The sequence below is a fragment of the Alexandromys fortis genome, unplaced genomic scaffold (genome assembly GCF_014885135.2).
Source record: "Alexandromys fortis isolate MF-2015 unplaced genomic scaffold, M_Fortis_MF-2015_v1.1 scaffold_89, whole genome shotgun sequence".
Taxonomy (NCBI): domain Eukaryota; kingdom Metazoa; phylum Chordata; class Mammalia; order Rodentia; family Cricetidae; genus Alexandromys; species Alexandromys fortis.
The window spans coordinates 7,951,530-7,969,326 of record NW_026067973.1 but is presented as its reverse complement, the minus strand read 5'-3'; the positions used below and the strand labels follow the sequence as shown (position 1 = coordinate 7,969,326).

At 37.4% G+C, this 17,797-nt stretch overlaps 1 protein-coding gene across 3 annotated transcripts in view; it reads right to left on the bottom strand.

The window, feature by feature from the left end:
* Nucleotides 1-17,797, bottom strand: part of Rdx (radixin) — a 65,307-nt gene that overhangs the window by 28,602 nt on the left and 18,908 nt on the right. For all 3 annotated transcript variants that reach the window (XM_050156302.1, XM_050156303.1, XM_050156301.1), the window contains exons 3-10: nt 17,219-17,302; nt 12,873-12,968; nt 12,122-12,396; nt 10,628-10,711; nt 9,707-9,853; nt 7,869-7,965; nt 6,794-6,957; nt 3,313-3,443 (exon numbers count right to left, since the gene is read on the bottom strand). In XM_050156302.1, the coding sequence (XP_050012259.1) occupies nt 3,313-3,443; nt 6,794-6,957; nt 7,869-7,965; nt 9,707-9,853; nt 10,628-10,711; nt 12,122-12,396; nt 12,873-12,968; nt 17,219-17,302 (1,078 nt within the window). The remainder of the gene's footprint in view (nt 1-3,312; nt 3,444-6,793; nt 6,958-7,868; nt 7,966-9,706; nt 9,854-10,627; nt 10,712-12,121; nt 12,397-12,872; nt 12,969-17,218; nt 17,303-17,797) is intronic.

Sequence of the window (17,797 nt, the reverse complement as noted above, 5' to 3'; positions counted from 1 at the left end):
AATTAAATATCATTCAGCAATTTAAAAAGAATGAAATGCTACTATGTTTCAACACAGATGCACTTTGAAAATGCCAGGCTAAGTAAGAAACCGGTTATGTGTAGAGAAAACGTAAATCTGTAGAGGTGAATGGATTAATAGTTGCCCACGGCTGGGGGGAGGATTACTGGAAAAAATTAGTTGAATGCTTAATGGGTATGGGATTACTTCTTGGAGACAACAGATTTTCAAAACTGATTGAGTAATAGGTGTATACCACTCTGAACATATTAAACATTAAACTGTGTTTAAATGGGTAATTTTATGGCATATTAATTGTATCGCAACAAAGCTATCAAGGTAAAAAAGATAAGACTAAATCTAAGATCTCAAAAAAAAGATCAGTGACACAATTTACATAGGGAAGACAAATGATTAAGAAGTAACAAAAGCATGCCATAATGTTCATTGTCTTATTCTTATAGCTTGCCAGAACAAGAGTGTACAGTTCACATGAACTTAACAAATGACTGAGGTTACTCCTAACAGGTATATACAGACCTCTCGATCAGTTCTTCACTAAGATGGTGGTTTTCAGAAAATAAAACTAAACTAAAAACAATCTCAGAAATCCTAAGAAAATGAAGGTGTTAACATGACTCACTCATGGTCATATTCTAACTTGATGACAAAGTTAAAGTTACAAGCGGCACTACTACTCATCACACCATCATGCTGATGGCCCTTCCACAGCACTTCAAACTACATAAAGTGATTTTCTCTAGGTTATTGCTCCATCTTTCATCAATAAAGTGTATACTGCATCAAAGCAGGGACCACATCTATATAGTTTCGTGCCCCCAGTGGTTATTAAGTGCCCAGAATTAATGAAATCACTAGGCCACAACTCTTTTCTACAGCTTGTCTTACGAAAATCAAACTCACTTTATTTGTTAGCACGGCAAATAAATGGCAGGTCTGGTGACATTATCTTTTAGGTATCCCAATACATCTTCAAAATGTTCTAGGACAACTGCTCTACTCTTTTTGTTCTATTTAATGAGTTATTTGGAATTATAGCATAAATAAAAATTAAAACAAAATGACAATGAAATATAATAATCTATAAGCATCATGACATATGGTCATCTAGTGATTTAAATTGAGAATTCAGCACAAATTACAAGACAATCATGTAGGTTTTAGGATCGCCTGGGAAAGCTTTATTTAAAAAACAAATACAGTGGATGTCCTCTGTCTTAAGATGACTGATGGCAACTGTCTTGACAAAGGTGCTCTATACTCTTTCTGGTCTATCTCCCTTATACTCTTCAGTGCTTCTTTGAGTAGTTGTGTAAATCATTAATACTTTTATTATACATCCTAAATGAATGAGATTAAAAGATTTAGTAATTATTCTCTCAAAGAGTTAGATAAATTTAAAAATGCTATGAATCATTATTCCTTTGCTATTAAATTTTCATTCTTTAGTATAATCACTCCTTCGGTATAATCCAGGAGGTCATGTGTGTGGTACTAAGAAAACTGACAGCCTCACACATGTAATCAAGTATCCCATCAATGTGCCCTATGCCCCTTAATCCAAGTTTCTTTCCAGTATTCGTGAAAGGTTCAACTTATACTAGTCACGTGGTCCTTAGCACACATGTACCACGTCACTCTGTCAAGGTTTTATACTTATATTTCTTTCGCCTGCACAGTTTTACTGCCACATAAGTTGTATGTCTGTACTCCTAGAAGATAAAAATGTACCAAAAGCAGAATGCACAGCATCAAATTTGGAATTCAAGAATAACATTACGACTCCACTTTGTGGTCTATAAACAGATGCTTTACAACCTTAAATTAAGTAAATTAATTCTAGGTATGAGAGGTGAGGTTTAGCTATTAAGTCAGAATAAAACTCATTTTAAAATTTGTGTTTGTTCAGTTTGTGATAATGGCTACACACGAAGGCCAGAAATCAACCAGAAGCTAGCTGTTCCTCTCTTTTTGAGACAGTCTCTCAAGACCTGGATGTCACTGATTTGGTAAGGTGCCTAGCCAGTCTTATCTCAGCTTCCCCAATGCTGGATTACAAGCTGGTGCCAGAATGCCCAACCTTTTCTATCAGTTCAGGAGATCAAACCCAGATCCTCATGCTTGCATGGCTAGTGTTTCACTAAATGAGCCGATTCTCCAGCTTAAAGCACACAGCTGGTAGGATGGCACGTGCCAGTTGTCCCAGAACTTGTGAGGAGGGAGCCAGAAGGATCAAAAGTTTGAGGCCAGCCTGCATTATAAATTTGAGTAAAAACATGCCCCTCCCCACTCAAAAGTCACAACAGTCTGCACTAAAAATTATTCCCAATACTCCAGGAATTATGAATAGTCATTTATGTGACTACCTCCTCTGGACACACCTACTGGAAAATGATTCTGTTTCTAAAAAACATTGCCACATGGGAACATCATATACAGAATCAAATTAAGCTTTAAATAACACTGTTATTACTAATAAAAATAAATGGCTAGCTCTACTAACTGTTAGGGAAAGGTGGTATAAAAAGAGTAAGTTCACAATGCCTGCTGAATTTTTTTGGCTTGGGAAGAACAATTTGATTTACTTAATTAACTTTTTTCTTCTGTTCTTTCCACTAATGCTTTGTTAAAGTAGTGTATCCCAGGTATTCAATGTAAACACTGTTCTTTCTATATACATCAATACTTTGACTACAAGCTGAACAGAAAGTTCATCTAAACATGTCAAAAGCAGACGAGCAGAATGACATGTCTGTGCATGTTTTTGGAGCTAAAAATCCAGCCTTATATCTATTTGTCAAATGTTGTACTGAGCACACCCCACCTTCAGTGTTCTCTAACACACTACTAACTAATCAAGAGTTGTACTGAGCACACCCCACCTTCAGTGCTCTCTAACACACTGAAATCAAATATTTCTTGGGGGCTTAGTTTTTACAGGAAAAATGCTTTTAATACTAAAATGTCCCAAAGCACTCCACTAATGTATTAGTTTAGATGCCAGAAGACAGTAAATGTATGTTTTTAGTTACAGAATCCTGAAAAGGAAAAGCCATAAATTTATATATGAATTATAGAGAACACACACATTTGTATAGTTGAAAATGAAAGGGAACAAGAGTACAACAGAACTGTGTCTTAAACAGACTTCAATGTGATTCCACCAAACACATCTGTGAATTAAACACACCTATCCTATACGACACAAACTAACAGTCCATATTGGCATAGAATACTGCTATCTAACATCACAGTAATAATCTTGAATTCACTGTTCAAAAAAACTTTTACCTTTTTGGGCTTTCATTGTCTGCTCTTCAATTTGCCTTAGGCGCTCCATTAGTTCTTCCTTCTCACGCTCTATTCTTTCCTTTTCCTTTTCTGCTATTTCTCTTTTCTTCTTTTCATTCTCTAATTGTGCCCTTAAAGAAATTACAAGTTACACGTTACACATAAACAGATAGAAACAAATTAACAAGTTATTTGTATTAATCCCAAATTAAATAAAAAAGAACATAACTATTTAAAATTTTTTCAATATATTCACCACATACAGTTCAGTATGTACTACACAGTAGCTGTACATGGCATACATGGCAGCATGTGTTACAACCCAGAGCTGGGGATGGTAGAAGCAGGCGGGACCCTGGAACCTTGTCTATCAAGTATCTTCCCCAGTGGATCAACTTCTGACCTCCATGCTTATTTATGCATGTGTGTTTACATACACATATTACACACATTAACACACACTATTTTAAAACTTTAAAGTGTTCAAAGCCAATTTAGGCAGGAAAAAACTCAGTAGGTCTAACATCTGCATACAGAACAAATTATATGTAACATCTCAATATAGCTTACTGCACCATTGCCATAACCCAAGGAAATTCATTTTTGTGAGTTAGCAGAAGCCCTCCAACCGGGAAAAAACCTAAAGGTTTAAAGAGAACACACAAGTACCTTTAACAGAAAAATATCTTGGAAGATCAACGATTTTCAATTATTAAAAAGAACTCAATATACCAGGTGGTGATGATGTATGCCGTTACTCCCAGCACTCAGGAGGCAGAGACAAGTGGATCTCTGATTTCGAGACCAGCCTTATCAACAGCCCAAGTTCCAGGACAGGCTCCAAAACTACACAGAGAAGCCCCCCTAAAAAAATAAAAAAAAAAAAAAAAAAAAAAAAAAAAAAAAAAAAAAAACAATACACACTTAACTTCTGGTACTAGCATTTACGCCTGAATATAAGATGACAAGTTACCACCTCTCACAATATCATTAGGATAGCAGAAGATATTTAATGCAAGCAAAAGGGGAAACAATGCCATGAAGATTTAGCTGTGTCTATCAGTCCTGATAAAAATCACTGGGGGTAAAGGAGTTAGGGAAATAATATAGTCAAAACCTGTCATCAGACAGCTCAGCAAGAGCCTATCTTGAACAAACTTCATGTTGGTGACCAAAACCAAAAGGATGAAGACATTAAACTGTGTTACTTCATATGTTTAATATTCAAATCACTAACTTCCATCATAGTATTTTTTTCACTAAAGTGACTCCTCTAAAATTTCCTTAATATTCAGAAAACAGTACTGACTGCCACCTAGTGTCAATTCTGGAACTTAGATACATCACTCAGACACATCACAAACTAGTCTACCAGAGCAATTTTTCTTACTACAAAGGCCTGAATTTGGAAATTCCTGCAGATCGTGGGCATCAGTCTGCTCCCAAGAAAGAAAGTGTGGAACCCTGAAGGAGAAATGTCACAAGTCAGCATGAATTCCTGGCGGTGACTTTCTGAGACACCAACACTGACACGGGGTTGAACGGTGACTAAGCCTCCTGCTGATTAATCAACTTCATCCCATTTAAGAATCAGAGACTTGGGGCTAGAGAGTTGGCCCAGTGGTTAAAAGCACTTGTTCTTGCAGAGGACTCAAGTTCAATTCCCAGCAACCATAGGGTAGGCCGCAACCATCTGTAAATCCTATTCCAGGGCACATGACACCCTCTTATGACCTCTGCAGTCACAAGCCACAAATGTCGTGCACACATACATGCAGACAAAACAGTCAATACATATAAAAAAAATCAAATCATAGAGAAGTTATTTTTAAAGAACAAGGAAAAATATAAACAAACACATAAATAAATGAAAAGGGGAGGGCTGCTCCACTCTGGCTCTAGGTTCTCTATGATGTACTTCCTCAACACTCAGAACAAAGAGCCAACACCTATCTGCCCTTGGTCTCTGAAGCATTTGCCTCCTCATTTCAATTTATAAAGTATATTCAGGCAGAGACTTCAGAAGTTGGGAATTTCAACACCTCTAGAAAACCTAGATGAAGAGGCTTATGGGCAAATAGGCATATCCCGGGCTTTTTGGACAAAAGAAGGGCCTAAGACGTGCCTTAACTTAAAAAGCCTGCTGCCCCCCTCAGGCTGTTCATTGAAACAGAAGTACCAGTTTTCAAATAACTACTTTTCTACAGCATGTTGTCTCAACCCAGGGTGTTTTTAGGCTACTCCATCGCTCATAGCCTCTGTACAGTCATGTACAGCACTACCACAGGCCCACAAGACAGGTCCTTCTCCTGCCAGGCCACAAGATCCTTAATTCTTGAGGACTCAGTACAAAACAAGTCTCAAGACTGCAGGCTTTAATACCCTATCCAAATGCTCAAAACTTTTTGGGTTGCACTCTGGTACCAATGTCCCTTCTAGGAAAGGGTATTGGCTTCATGTAGCTTTTCCCTATCGGTGTCTCACTCGCTCTTCTACAGGGATGGAGGTAAAGGAGATAGGTACACAGGAAAAGAAAGATTCAAAGGAATATGGCTATAAGCAAGCTGGGAACAAACACTATTTACTGCTGAAACGTGGAATGTATCTATAGGAGACAGTTAACCCGGTTATGTGAAAACCCTCTGCAGCTGATGCTGCAGCACTGCTGAGATCCATGGCTCACATCTCCACAGGCCGCACCCAGCGCTGCACACCACACCTGGCACCTGGGGTTGCGAGGTCTTTCTTATCTCCCACATAACACTGGGAGATCTTCTTTGCACAGTGCTCCAAAGAATTAACCTGGTCCACTTACCAGTTGGTCCCTAGGCAAACCCTGCATACTCTTATCTCTCGCTACGCATTTGCTTATGCTAGCTTCCTCTTCTGAATATGTCTCCCACACCCTAACCAAATCAATCACATTTCCCCCAGGAAGCTTCTTGGGATTACTCATATTTCATATTATGTATTTTTCATTTAGAGTTTGGGTTTCTTCTTTTGAGTTTTTTTTGGTCGAGGGGGTTGATTTTTGGTTTATTGAGACAGGATTTCTCTGTGTAGCTTTGGTGCCTGTCCTGAAACTAGCTCTTGTTGACCAGGCTAGACTTGAACTCATAGAGATCTGCCTGATTCTGTCTCTCAAGTGCTGGGAAGAAAGGCATATACAAGCAAGAGTATGAGTTTCTAAATACTCATTTTGACCTAGTTCTATTTTGAGGACATAAATATACTAAACTATAAAGTCTCTATACTGGCATGTAAAATTAAATTATTTTAGAAATACCTTTCAGGCCCATCACCTAAACTGTACAGAAAGTCTAACATTAAAGTACACCAATAAAACTGAGCAGCCTGTAACGTTTAGATAGCCTGTCACAACAAGCAATTAAAAATGAACAGGTACTCCAAAGCTACACAGTGAAACCCTGTCTTCAAATAACAAAAAAACAAAACAAAATTGACAGGTACACATACATACCTTTCCAACTGCTTCTGATGCTTTTCCTCCCGGGCCTGAGCCTTCATCTGCTGTACTTCAATAGTGTCAGGCTTTCTCCTTCGCATATACAGCTCATGGTTTCCCATACATAAGGCCAAAATCCGCTTATTGATTCTCAGACGAGGAGCATAGAAAACAAAATCCTGAATAGAAAATAATCTTAATTTTAAAATCTTTCTGAATGGCAGTGTCTTTCACAACTACTCAATTTCAACCAGAGTAGAACTATGGTGTCACTGCACATGAACACAAGTTTAGGAACTCTGAAATTTCATACACCTTCATTCCTCACATCTTTTAACTCTGAAGAAACTACGAGCAGTTATCCTTACACTCCAGAGGAGGGTGTGTTTTGCCATTATTGTCAAAACTGGTCTTCCTCCATGGCTGTGTTTTAGCCTAGAAAAGTTCTTCAGATATTTATCTTTTAGATAACAAAAAGAACACTCAAGTATATGTCACACTAATTATTAAGAATCCATTTCAATAAAAGTCTCAAATATTAAAAACAAAGTTCAGAATACAAGAATACAGAATTAATTTTCAAAGGCTTATCTCTATTACATTCTTGAAAGCAATAAATGAGGATTAAACTACTTCTTAGGTGTGACTGTTAATACCCTTCTAATATCATTATCAATTACGTCATTAAATCACAGTTAAAATTCTTATAGTTTATTAAAAAAAAAAATGGAAACTTTTTTTTTCTTTTTTTGGTTTTTTTTTTTTTGAGACAAAGTTTCTCTGTGTAGCCCTGCCTGTCCTGGAACTAGCTCTGTAGACCAGGCTGCCCTCGAACTCTGTCGACCATGCTGGTTTCGAACTGACAAGAGATTGGCCTGCCTCTGCCTACTGAGTGCTGGGATTAAAGGTGTGTGCCACCACAGCCCAGGCATAAACTTTGTATTTTTAATAGCATTTCATCACTTTTCACTGAGTAAAATTTATCTATGGGAAGAAAATACCCTCAGAAATAACACAGGGTGATCAGTGTCCGTCTCTCAGTTACTTCACAGAAAGTAGCAGAGAATGTTAATGAACAAAGAATACTTACAGGTGCCTTTTTGTCAATTGGCTTTATAACAAATTTTTTGTCATTAAATGAAATATTTCGGATTTCACTCCAGGGAAAACCAATTTTAGGTGTTAACCTTTAAAAAAAAAAGAATATTGCTTTAAATTTAAGTCAGGAAACTTAACAATGGAAAATACAGAGGCCTCTGGGACAGGTTAAGTGAATAGCCAGTCTTTAGAGCTTCTGATGCTCAGAACATATAATCTTCCTCACACTACACAGCTGATGCTAACTTTAAAGAGAAATTTAATTAACTCACATAAAACAACAACCATGTGTCATTCATACATGTGTCATTTTCTTAAAATTACGCAGAAAAATTTAGGCAACAAGAGTATTGGACTGAGCCTCTTCAGGCTTGAATTTCTACCTTTTATTATGTAGAGTCTTAAGTTACAAGTATCAGCTTGGTAGGGAAAGTAATTAAAAAATGTCATGTGGAATACAGACATAAAGTACTGAATTTCAGTAAAGCTTGAAGACTTTATGATATGTGAACAAAAATATTTGTAAAAACAAGGAAAACCATTCCCCTTTTCTTTCTATTTCTTCCGCTGTGCCCCACCTCTGTCTGTGTTTTTGTCACTGTATAAACCCGGCAGGTCCAGGATGTACATTCCTCCTGCCTCAGCACCCAAGGACCAGAATTTCAAAATGTGAGCCACTATGCCTACCAATGTCACCCCATTCTGCCACCCTATCTATAAATATACTGGGAATCAGACTGCAATCATTCTTGTTATGACAACAAAAGTAACCGACACATACACAGGTCATTTTAGTCAGGTTCCTGATAAGAGAACAAGATTTTCTACTATTTATGCTACTTTTAAAGTCTAATAAGCACTAAGCATAGCTACTTATTTAAACAATCAATACGCATGTTATTCTGCTCACTAATGTCCAATGAGATAAATCAGCATGACCTACTTTAATAGGGGGCTATAAAATCATGTCTGGGGTGGGAAGGATTACTAACACAGACTTATTCTTTTAAAAAATTTTATTATTATTGGTTATGTATGTACCTGTGCACATGACTACAAATACCCCTTAGAGACCAAATGAATCCATTCTCCCTAGACCTGGAGTTAAAGTTGTGAGCCTTGAGACACGGGTATTAGGAAATCAAGCTCATGTCCTCTTTTGGGATATGCTCTCAATTGCTGAGTCATCTCTCCAGCCCTAAGTTTTTATACTTGAGAAAGGATTATGAGAGTGATATATTCAAACTGTATTACATATTTATATCATACATTTATAGTATATATATTTAGTATTAATATACATTATATATTCATATATTAATACTATAAGGTCATGATGTATCATATATAATATGAACTGTGTACATATAAAAATTAATTTGATCAAATTCAATATTATATTAGTTACTATGAATAACATAAGGATAATATATTAAATTACTATTTAAAATATGCAAAACAATTCCTATAAGAAAATGTTTAAACACATCTATCAATTTATTTGCTCTTGACTTGTGTATGTTATCTATTTCAAGCTACTATCAACTACAGCAACATTCAGGGACTCTCTTACTGAGGCAATAGATTTTGTTACTACATTTCACTCAAGAGACAAAAGCGGCACATTTAAATACAGGTGACCCCTCTAATTTAATAAACTGACTCAGAAGTAAAACTCAGAAACTACAAGGTACTAAGAAGTAGAGAGATGATACCTAAACCTCCATGTAGAAAGCAATAAGGACAATCAAGACAGCTTTTCCCAGCAGAGATGTTTGAAAGCCATTGGATCACAGAACAACCAGCTCACTAGACACCCATTTAACTTACTTGTCATCATGCTCATAAATATTCAGACCCAAAGCATCAACACCGAGCCACAACTCAGTGCCCTTCTTATTCTTGATTTCAAAGTAGTTGACACCATACATCTCTAGATCTTGCGCAATCTTCAAGTATTCCATCATCGAATCTTCCCTATTAAAATACAGCTGAATTTAATACACTGAAGTAGACACATTGAAACATCAAACTAAAACTAATGAAGCTAATATTCAGTGCTTTTTATTTATTTATGTACATCAAAAGATGGGAAGCATAACCTGGGGTGGAGGCGGCAGGTGGTGTGTGTGTGTGTGTGTGTGTGTGTGTGTATGTGTGTGTGTGTGTAGGGGCCCATGAACCACAGCATGTGTGCAGACTGTTAGAGTTAGTATTCTGTTGAATACTGAAGTTGTAGATGTTACCAGGGAAGCTAAAACAGTTTTAGATAGCTTAAATTACTTTAAATAATTCATGCTTTAAAATGAGTATTATATAGTTTACAAGAGCCCAAGTGTTTCTAAAGAATCATACTTTGGACTGAAAATAACAGCTATCTCATTATTAACAGAAAATTAAGGAATAGACAAGAAAATAGAATTCTTGAGTTCCGATTATCCCTTTATACTCCTTAATTACTATTTTTGTGACTAAATTTAACACTGTCATTTTATGTAGATAATACTTTTCATTGAGAGAGAGAGAGAGAGAGAGAGAGAGAGAGAGAGAGAGAGAGAGAGAGAGAGAGAGAGAGAGAGAGGNGAAACCCTCAAAAGATGGTTCTTTCCCACCATGTGGGTTCTCGAGATTCAATTCAGGTCATCAAGTGTGGCAGAGGCTTTAGGCATCTTGCCAGACCAAGAAGATTTTGAATGAGATAAAAATGCTTTAACTTGGAAAGAAACGTATAGAAAACCGTTGCCCAGATACCTTAGCATTCCTCTGTGTTCCTCATGCCAGTTTTGTATTCTCTCCTCCCACTGTTCTTTTGTCAGTTTGTGTTGTTCCAAAACACTAAAAAGGAAAACAATGTAGTAAATGACTTCGTGATTCAAAAATCAAGGTCTTCTCAATGTCTACAGTCCTTTCGTAACTACACTGTGACGACACTGTCACATGAGCCAATGCACAGGTGAAAACTGCAGAGAACTAAACAACTGAGGATATAAACACGGACCAGACAAGGATGGACGGCGTCACAGTCAGCATCCTGGCTCAATACTGGAGCCACAGAAGAGGTTACTAAAGAAAGCTAAGACCAAGTTTCAGACAGCTTCAATTACTTTAAATAAGCCATGCATTAGAATGGGTATTCTATAGTTTACGACAACTCAAATGTTAAACGAATCATATCCTGGACTGCAAAAAATGACTACCTCATTACTCACAGAAAATTAAGGACAGACAGCAAAACAATTCTTGGGTCCTGATTATTCCTTAATTCTCCATATCTACTATTTTTGTGACTAAATTTAATACTGTCATTTCATGTAGATAATACTTTTTTATTAAAAAAAGAAAACATACATTAAGCTGAGCATGGTGGTAAACACTTACAATCCCAGTACTTAAGGAACTGAGGCAGGCCAACTCTGAATTTGAAGTCAATGTGGGCTACACAATGTGCTCAAGACCATTTGTACTCCACACTAAACCTTATGCCAGCACAAGAAAGAAGGCATACTTCACATCACATGACCCTGCCATCCACTTCTCCTCTAGTGGAGAAGTGTTTCATATGTAGTCTGTCAATGTTCTTACTCCACTGAAAACCAAAAGTATTCATATTTTCTACTCTTAATGCCAAAGCAACAAAAAACAATATACTTATACTAGAAACACCATAGACTCTGACTAGAATTCTCTTTAGACCACAGAAAAATTAACAACTTTTATGATGGATCCTAAGAGATTACAAATCTAAAGTAGTATAACGAGCAAACACCAGATTAGATTCGGTTCCCAACCATCATTCTGCAGTCATTTGTTTCCCACGCAGTGTTGCTCTGAGTGTTGGACTACACTGCACACCAAACCAAAACTTCATTCTGTGGAAGAAACGGTTCTTGCCACTTACTATTCTCACAGTGTTTATTATGCATCTACCTATGTGTGTTTCAATGTAGAAACAAACAAAAATTCATATCCTGACATCAAGACCAAATAGTAACCTCCTTTAGCTGCACATCCTACAGGAGAACAGTAGACAGTAGAACAGATAATAAATCTGTGTGGTGACTAAGTCAAAATCTTTAAAACCTAGTCTACCATCTTCTGGCAACTTATAAGTCTTTTTAAGAAGCTGAGCGGTGGTGGCGCACTCCTTTAATCCCAACACTCGGGAGGCAGAGGCTGATTTTTTTAAGAAATTTCACCAATGCTTCTGGAAAATAACTTTAGAAAATATTTTTTTGATTTACTTACCGCTGTGGTAGGAGTCTGTCATTAGCCAGGTATCCTGGTTTGTGAATCTCTTTATTATAATCTCCATATTTGGCTTGGACAGCATAGGAAGCCAAAAGAACTGCAGTTTCTGGTGGGCAATATATCTCATCATTTAAGATGGCTTCTTTAACTTGCAAGAAGAAAAGTCTCTGTGTTATTTCTTGAATCAATTCCTCAGAAACATCTTCAGGAAAGAATTTAGCTCTAAACTTGAACTGTAAAGGATTTTCTTTTTTAACATCTTGCTGTGTCACCTAAAATAGTAATTTCAAGTATAATCAACAAAACTTTTAAGTCACTGTGAATGAATATATTTACATCAAATTCTTTTTTGACAAAGTAGATAGTAATGTTATATATAAGTCTGTAAACAAACACATGTGCTAAAGAGGCTTTTGTGTGCAGTCCTGAGGCTGCTAGCAGCTCTGGAAGCCCAGTCAACAATCAGAACTAAAACTTTTGTGTGCCGGACCTTATCCTGAAGACGTTTACAGCTGCATGTTTGATTTTAACGCATTTTAACACCTATCTCAAGGTTCTATTTCTCACAAGCTCAGTTCTCACAGAGTATGTTTAGTAATATTGATGGTGCTCCAATGAACTAAAAGGCGTAAGTAATAATCAATTAAGAGACAACTGCAAAAGGAATCCTGGACTTAGTGAGACCCTGCTAATGCCTTTTCAGCACAGATTAATAAATGCAATATATTAATCAGTATACACGGCTTACCTTTTTATTCAGTTTAAGCCATGTAGAGTATCCTTTGCTGTCTACATACTGCAGCCCAAAAAACCAGACCTCACGTAAACCAACTGTTTTTACAACCTGTAAAACAGATAAATTCAGTTCAACATTCACACTGTGATCAGATGACCCTCAACACTACAGATCACAAGGATAAAACTACGTAAGCAGAAGTGCCACAGAAAAGGACTTTTCTCTAACACACTGTTTACTTTTTGACATGTTCAAAGAACATTTCTGAAAACATCAATTCAATTCTTTATTCTCAATCCTGTTATGTCACTTCTATCTTCATCCTTGACTAAGTGTTTTCTATCTTCACTTCCTTAGCTCACATCACAGCCTCAATAACCAAAAGAACAGTCTAAAGGAGAGAAGCACAGATGTGGTCAGCCCAAAATCCTATCTGATTCCCTCCAAGTGTCCCACCCACCAGTAACTAGGGCAAAGCACATCACTCTGGTGACAGAGTCTGGTGTCTTCAATATTCTTCCTTCACTGAAACAATTCTTGGACCATTCTACATCACTGCTCATGCTTTCCCTTCTGCCTAGACTTCTGCATCTTTATCATCCACTGATTATTCTTTAAGTCCCAGATCAACTAACATTCTTTCTGTGAATAAATCTCTTCCATCATAGAAATGAAATTAATCACCTGTTCCCTAATCAACTGGGGTATAGTGTGTCTCCTTATGTGTCTTAACGCTTTGTCTTAGCACTCAAGGACAGAGTGATATCACTATTTTATTCATCTTGAAACCTATGTCTTCTGATAGAATGACTAAAGTTCCCAGAAAAAAGTCACATTATCCTGAAGATTCCACAAGACAAAGCACGGAAATTCTACAAGACTAGCAGAGAGCTGAATGTTACAGGTGCATACATTATCCTGTTATCTTTAGTCTTTGTGACTGTCATTCATCGTGCACTTTATCTGACTTAACATCCTTTCAACTATCTAGTTTAAAAAACAAAAACAAACAAACACCTTTAGACTCCAGTGTAGCAGATCACCAGTTTCTACTAACCCTAAACTAAGAATGTCATCACATAACATCTGAAACATACACCAGCGTTTTCCCCCATCTCTCTGCTGTCCCCACTAGTGTGGTGAATGCCCTATGCTTCTTCCTGGTTCCGTGACTATCACAATCCATGGAACCACTTACACAGGGGTCCAGCCAAAGCAACCTGAGTACATGTTTCTAAAGGGCTCAAAATAAACTTGCACCCTTTGAGGTGAGAGCTGTGCTGCATATGAACACTGAGCTGTGATAGCATTCTAAGGACTCGAATAAAGAGGCAGAGCTAGAATGCACATCAGGATACATTACAGTATTCTTAAAAAAAAAAGCCACCTGTATTTAAAGTAAAATGAGGAGAGTTAGGAGGTGACATGAAATTTAAAACTCTTATAAAAGAATTAATTTGGGGCTGGAGAGATGGCTCAGAGGTTAAGAGCATTGCCTCCTCTCCCAAAGGTCCAGAGTTCAATTCCCGGCAACCACATGATGGCTGACAACCATCTCTAGTGGGGTCTGGTGCCCTCTTCTGGCCTGCAGACATACACACAAACAGAATATTGTATACATAATAAATAAATAAGTATTTTTAAAAAAGAATTAATTTCATTTAAGTGGTAAGCACTTTTGGCTAATTAAACAATTTTTTGATTTATTAATTTCATTTTACATGTGGGTGTTTTGCCTGCATCTGTCTTTACAACACAAGTGTGTTGATGCCAAAGAGGTCAGAAGAAACCCTCCAACCACCCCCCCCCGGAACTGGAATACAGATAGTTGTAAACAACCATGTGGGTGCTGGGAGTCAAACTTGGGTTCTCTGTCAGAGCAACAAGCTCTCTTAACCACTCATCTTAAGCCATCTTTGCAGTTTGGCTAATTTTTTAAAGGAGACTTGTTTTCAAGACAGCAAACCAACTCAGCTTACTTTCCCTTACTTGAAAATTTTAACTTAAATAATACAAATAAAAAATAAGAAAAAAATCACTTAGAAATATTTAAAAAGCAGAAATTTCTGGGGGCAGGGTGGATGGAATACAAATATAAAGACTCATACTAATGATGCAAAAACAAACCAGTACCAAACAATGAAAAATGCTAACTGAACTCTGACAGAGAGAAAGTGATGGTAATACTGTCAATATGAGAGTCTACGATCACCTTGGAGACAAACTTTGCCTGTGCCTACAAGAGATTATCTAGATTAGTTAACTTTAGTGCGAAGACTCACCCTGAATGTGAGCTCAAGGGCAATACCATGCCACAATGAGAGATATGAACTCAACAACAACGAAAAGATCTGAAACCAGGCATTCATCACTCACTGCTTCCTAACTGTGGGTGTGATGTGACCTGCTGCCTCCAGTTCCAGCTGCCTTGCTTTCCTCGCTGGGATGGACTGGATGCATCTAAACACTGAGCAACACTAAGCCTTCCTTCCTTAAGCTGCATTTGTAAAGTTATTTTCTCACAGCAACAACACAAGCAACTGACTCAAAGTACAGAAAACATTCAATGCTGACTTAACAGAAAGGGCATGAGGACCACTCAGAAGGTGCCACAGAGGACACAGGTAGGTAATTGTCACAACAAACACAATCATCCAGAGAGCTCAGCTGGGAAATTCTAAAATAGGCCCAAACTCCTTAGTGGCTCTCATCTTCCCCTGCAAATAAGAACTGACAGACGCATTACTGCAGTACAAGTCTGTTCACAAATATGCTAGTAAACAGAAAAACAAAAACACAAATATTTCACTATTTCTTGGACCCTAAGAAATCTTTTTGCATACTCATTAAGTATATGAATTCTATTCTTTGGTCCAACATGGAGAAGCTAGGAGAAACGGTTATTCAACAAAGAGTCAAACAAAAGGACTGCTATGCCTGACATAGTAGTTGGCCTCAATCTAACATTAAAATAAAAAGTAAGACACCGCCACTTTTTAAGGACCGACCCCAGCGTAAAGACTGTAGGGAAGGGAAGTGACAAGGAAAATAGTAATGACACACTTTTGCACTGTGGGGATACATGTTAATATCAGCTAAGACCCTAACCGATCCACATACTGTAGACACTGAAAAACCATAAAAGGATTATGCAGGTACTATATACTTGGTGTAAAGACTCAACGTTCTACAAATGTGACACTAATTCTGAACTGCCTATAATGGGATTTATTTTAAGATTCTTATTTAAATCAGCAAATTCTGGTTTTAAAAGAGTGAGGCTCTGTTACATGCACACATATGAAGTTATGAGAAGGCCATATCTGCTCCTAGCCTTACCTGAACCTTTCCACTGGCCATTCTAGATACTCACTACAGTCAAGGTTTGTGGTATTCAGGCTCAAGGACGTTGTTAAGAAACAGAACTTAAGGATTGCTGAAAGAACAGCAGGTAGCAATTTCAATAACCTAGACCAACATTCAGAACGTGAATGCATAGATGCAATCACCAACACCCATGATTTGAGTCATTTGTGGAATCTTATAAAGAGAAGTAGAAGCTGAGTATCAAAGCCAGGGAGAGCTGAGGCAACAATGTCTCACTATAGGTGTACACTGCATGAAGTTTAAATTATATTAATGGTATCTGTTCATTTATCATGCCTTTATGGTAAAACCTTCTCTTGAGCCCAAATATAGCATGCATGCTGACAACAAAAAACAATGCTCAGGGACTAGTTCTCTCCTACTACATGAGTTACGGGGGTTCAATTAGGCTATTGGGCTTGGCAGCATATCTGAGCATCTTGCCTGCCCCTTTTATGCTTTTGTGTGTTTTTGAAAATACACTAAAGACTTATCCCATGAAAGTAGAAATGAAAATACATAAATATCCCTACAGTTATTCAAACAACCTGAATATATACGGTTAAAACTTCCAAGCACTACATTGTTGAATTATCAAGGATATTGGAAATATAAGATGCGTGCAATAGCAAGTACACAATAATTATCTAAGTTGCATCTTTTGGGATCAGAGAGATAGCTCAATGGTTAACAGTGCTTGCTGTTGAAGTATCAGGACCTGATGAGTTCAGGTTCTAGTCTCCATGTTAACAAGATGGACTTGGCCATTCACACCCGTAACACCAGTACTGTGATGGGTCGAACCAGGACTGCTGTGGCTTGTTGACCCACTAGCCTGAGTCCGGATTCAGTGACAGATGTCTCAATAAAATAAAGCAGAGGATAATTTGATTTTATCTGGCCTCAGCATGTACACACCACCAAGGACATACATATATAAACCACACACAGACAAGCACACAGAATTGCATGCTTTGTGGGATTAATGATACCTGGTCAAAAAGCTGTTTGCCAGTTGTATTGGGCTGAATAGCAAATTCTAGCTCAGCATCCATTGTAGTTACCCGTACATTGATCTGTAATAAAACCAAGAAAGATAGTGATTAGTAAAGCAAATATATTCACAATGTAGTACGTATGAGAAAATTCTTGGAGTTCTAGTATTTGTGTGGCTGGGAATCAAATCCAAGGCTTTGTGCATCTATGCAAATCTCTAACACTAAGCAACATCTCTAGCCCTTGGGTTTTGAGATTAAGTCTTGCTATATAACTCAAACTTGGCCTACTTGCAGTGTTCATGCCTGCCCCATCGGCCTCCTCATTGATGGGATTATAGGGATNTTAAAAAACCTGGGGTAGGACATTGATAAGTAACAGATTAATATCAATTATAAGACAAACTACACTTTCCAAAGTAGTAATAAAGTTTCGTGTTCCTGCTAAAATTAGACTGCAGAGTAACAGATGTTCCTTTCTTTTTTTAATCCAGCTAAGTTTTCCATGCTTCTTTTTAATTTCTTTAGTAATTTTTCCCTACCCAAGAAGAATGTTGGGATTCAAATGATTAGAAC